The sequence below is a fragment of the Diorhabda sublineata genome, unplaced genomic scaffold (genome assembly GCF_026230105.1).
Source record: "Diorhabda sublineata isolate icDioSubl1.1 unplaced genomic scaffold, icDioSubl1.1 Dsub_184, whole genome shotgun sequence".
Taxonomy (NCBI): domain Eukaryota; kingdom Metazoa; phylum Arthropoda; class Insecta; order Coleoptera; family Chrysomelidae; genus Diorhabda; species Diorhabda sublineata.
This window is the reverse complement of record NW_026614116.1, coordinates 15,648-18,070: the sequence shown is the minus strand read 5'-3', so window position 1 is coordinate 18,070 and position 2,423 is coordinate 15,648. Positions and strand designations below refer to the sequence as shown.

Genomic DNA, 2,423 nt, shown 5'->3' with positions numbered 1-2,423 from the left:
CACACTTCTCACACTTGGTGGAGACTTTTTTATGGCACATGCGACACCTGGTTTGCTTCCCTTGTGTCACAATTAAGTGATCAATACGATCATATCTCATCTCACAGTTATGTGATTGTGACAACTTCGATCTCTTCGCAAATTTTCGTTGGTTTCCTTCTAAAATGGTCATGACTATTCTCCTTCGAAATCTTAGATGATCCAGTTTTCCATTTTGTTCCCTGTGAAGTTACCATGCATTTTGAACCGCAAGATTTAACATGTGAAATATAAGAGGAATGTACCACTTCTTTCCTCTCAAACCTATTCTGTAGAGACTTATATTTTGATCTGCCCTGTCAACGCCTCCCATATATTTGTTATAAGTAAATATATTATGAGGTTGGTCTACCTTAATTTTCTTTTTTTCTTTGAGAGAATAACGACTAACTGAATGAGTAGGGTGAACAGGCAAGGCATTGGATGCTAAAGTGACAACGTTATTGTCATGCCATTTAACAACTACAGTGTTTTCTTCGTTAGTTTGGTATTCAATAAAACCTCTACTTTTTTTCTTGAACTGGGATTTATTTGCCAGTGGACATTTTGACGTGCGATTTTCTCTTATGGTTCCTGTTATCTTCAAATTTCTTCTAGTCATTTCACTCAGAAGTGGTATAGTCGTAAAGAAATTGTCGCAAAAAATGTGATAGGGAAAGCTTTGAATAGAATTGATTATGTCGGTATATTGCAGAATCACAGATGGTCCTAAACCCAGTTCCTTATAACAGGGCTTTATTTCTGATTTGGCACCTTGGTACGGCTCTACCCAAATAACATACCCTTTGCTGGTACAACCTGTCCATAATTTGTACCCATAACGTATGGGTTTACCACGTATGAATTGCTTACAGCCATGGCGACCATAATAAGGCACCATGGCTTCATCCACACTGTGATTTTCAGTTACTGGTGCATACTGTTGGAATAAACTGTTCATTTTATTTATCAATAATCGTACTTTGGCAAATCTGTCTGTCTTGTCTAAATTCGTGTTATCACAGCAATGTAAATTACTGAAAATATACTCAAAACGATCTCTAGATAACGAATTTATAACAAGCTGATTTTGCGTGTCAGAAGAATTTTCCCAATACATTCTACGTCTGGGTAATTTTTGATAACCAGACAGTAGTAGGATGGCGAAAAAATTTTTCATTTCTTCTTTTGTTATGTTTCCAACCCTATTTTTGCTTGTAGCGTACATATTAGAATAGTAGACAAATAAATATATAACTTCGTCACCCCAAAATAACGAAAACAATTCAATAACCGAATTTTCATTTTGAACAATTTGTGGTTTTGGAACTTCTATATTATTAGGTGGTGTTAAGTCTTGGTTTCTCCAAGCATAATTTTTCTTCACATATATATGTTGGGAGTTTTTCAGAAGACGTTTTACATCCGACAATGGCAGATTTTCTTCATTATCATCACTACCTGAATCGCTTGGTAAAGAAATATTAACATCTTCTTCAACATTAGGTTCAAAAATTTCTGCCTCGGCTAGAAGTTGTGATCCAGGCAAATTGTTAATATCTAAATGATCTTCATCGCCTGAATCTTCATCAGTAACTTCCTCGCAAGAATTTTTGGGCGGCATAATTGTAAGCGATATTTCGTCATCAACTTCATTGTGATCATCTTCTTCAATGATTTGCAATAGTTCATTCAGAGTGAGACCCCTGTAAAAGAATATCGGTTTGCCTACTGTCCTTCTAGAAGTACACATGATTTTTCTGATACTGATTGATTAAAAACGGTTCTTTTTATAAGCAAGCTGCATCAGCTAAAACCTGATACATACATTTACATGCATGTTCAACGAAAACTAAAAATGGGATAAAACAAAGTCCTCAAAAACTTACCCAACTAAGCGGAAAGGTAAAGGTTCTTCCATCACAAATTGTTTTACCACGTGCTGAATAAAACAATAAACTTCCACTGATTTTGTAAAAGAAATTCCAAGAATAATGTTTAGTGTGACATTTGGTCAAGCGACATCTAGATTCAAATAACTGTATCTCAAAAAATTTAACAAAGATTCCTGTAATATTCAGTGTCCTTTTGGTAGGACAGTAGGCAAATCTGAGTTAAGTTTAAGTTTTAATTGGTTTTCCATTTGGTTCCCACGAGTTGGGACGTGTGAAAAGTCCGGCGAGGCAGTGCGCCCTTACCTCGCTAAAGCTAGAATACTCTGGGGAGGTCGCCAGGTATCCCCAGAGGCACACGTTCGAGACTGACTCCGCCCAGCCATTCATCCCGTAGCCACGGTAGCTCACAACGTAGGATTACGGATTCTTTTCTCGAGGTTTACTCCTCTATGTCTTTTTGGTCCGCGGGCAATTATTGGGGAACGCATTTGTTCCTTATTCATCACCTAT

General features: G+C 36.9%; 1 protein-coding gene across 1 annotated transcript; it reads right to left on the bottom strand.

Annotated features, from left to right (window-relative positions):
• Positions 1-229: 229 nt before the first annotated feature.
• On the bottom strand, positions 230-1,771 carry LOC130452120 (piggyBac transposable element-derived protein 3-like). The gene has a single exon (XM_056791438.1). The coding sequence runs from the start codon at positions 1,769-1,771 to the stop codon at positions 230-232; it is 1,542 nt and encodes a 513-aa protein (XP_056647416.1).
• Between the last annotated feature and the right edge of the window lie 652 nt (positions 1,772-2,423).

Coding starts and splice junctions, on each gene's coding strand:
- LOC130452120 (XM_056791438.1), bottom strand. CDS start 1,771: ATGTGTACTTCTAGAAGGACAGTAGGCAAACCGATATTCTTTTACAGG.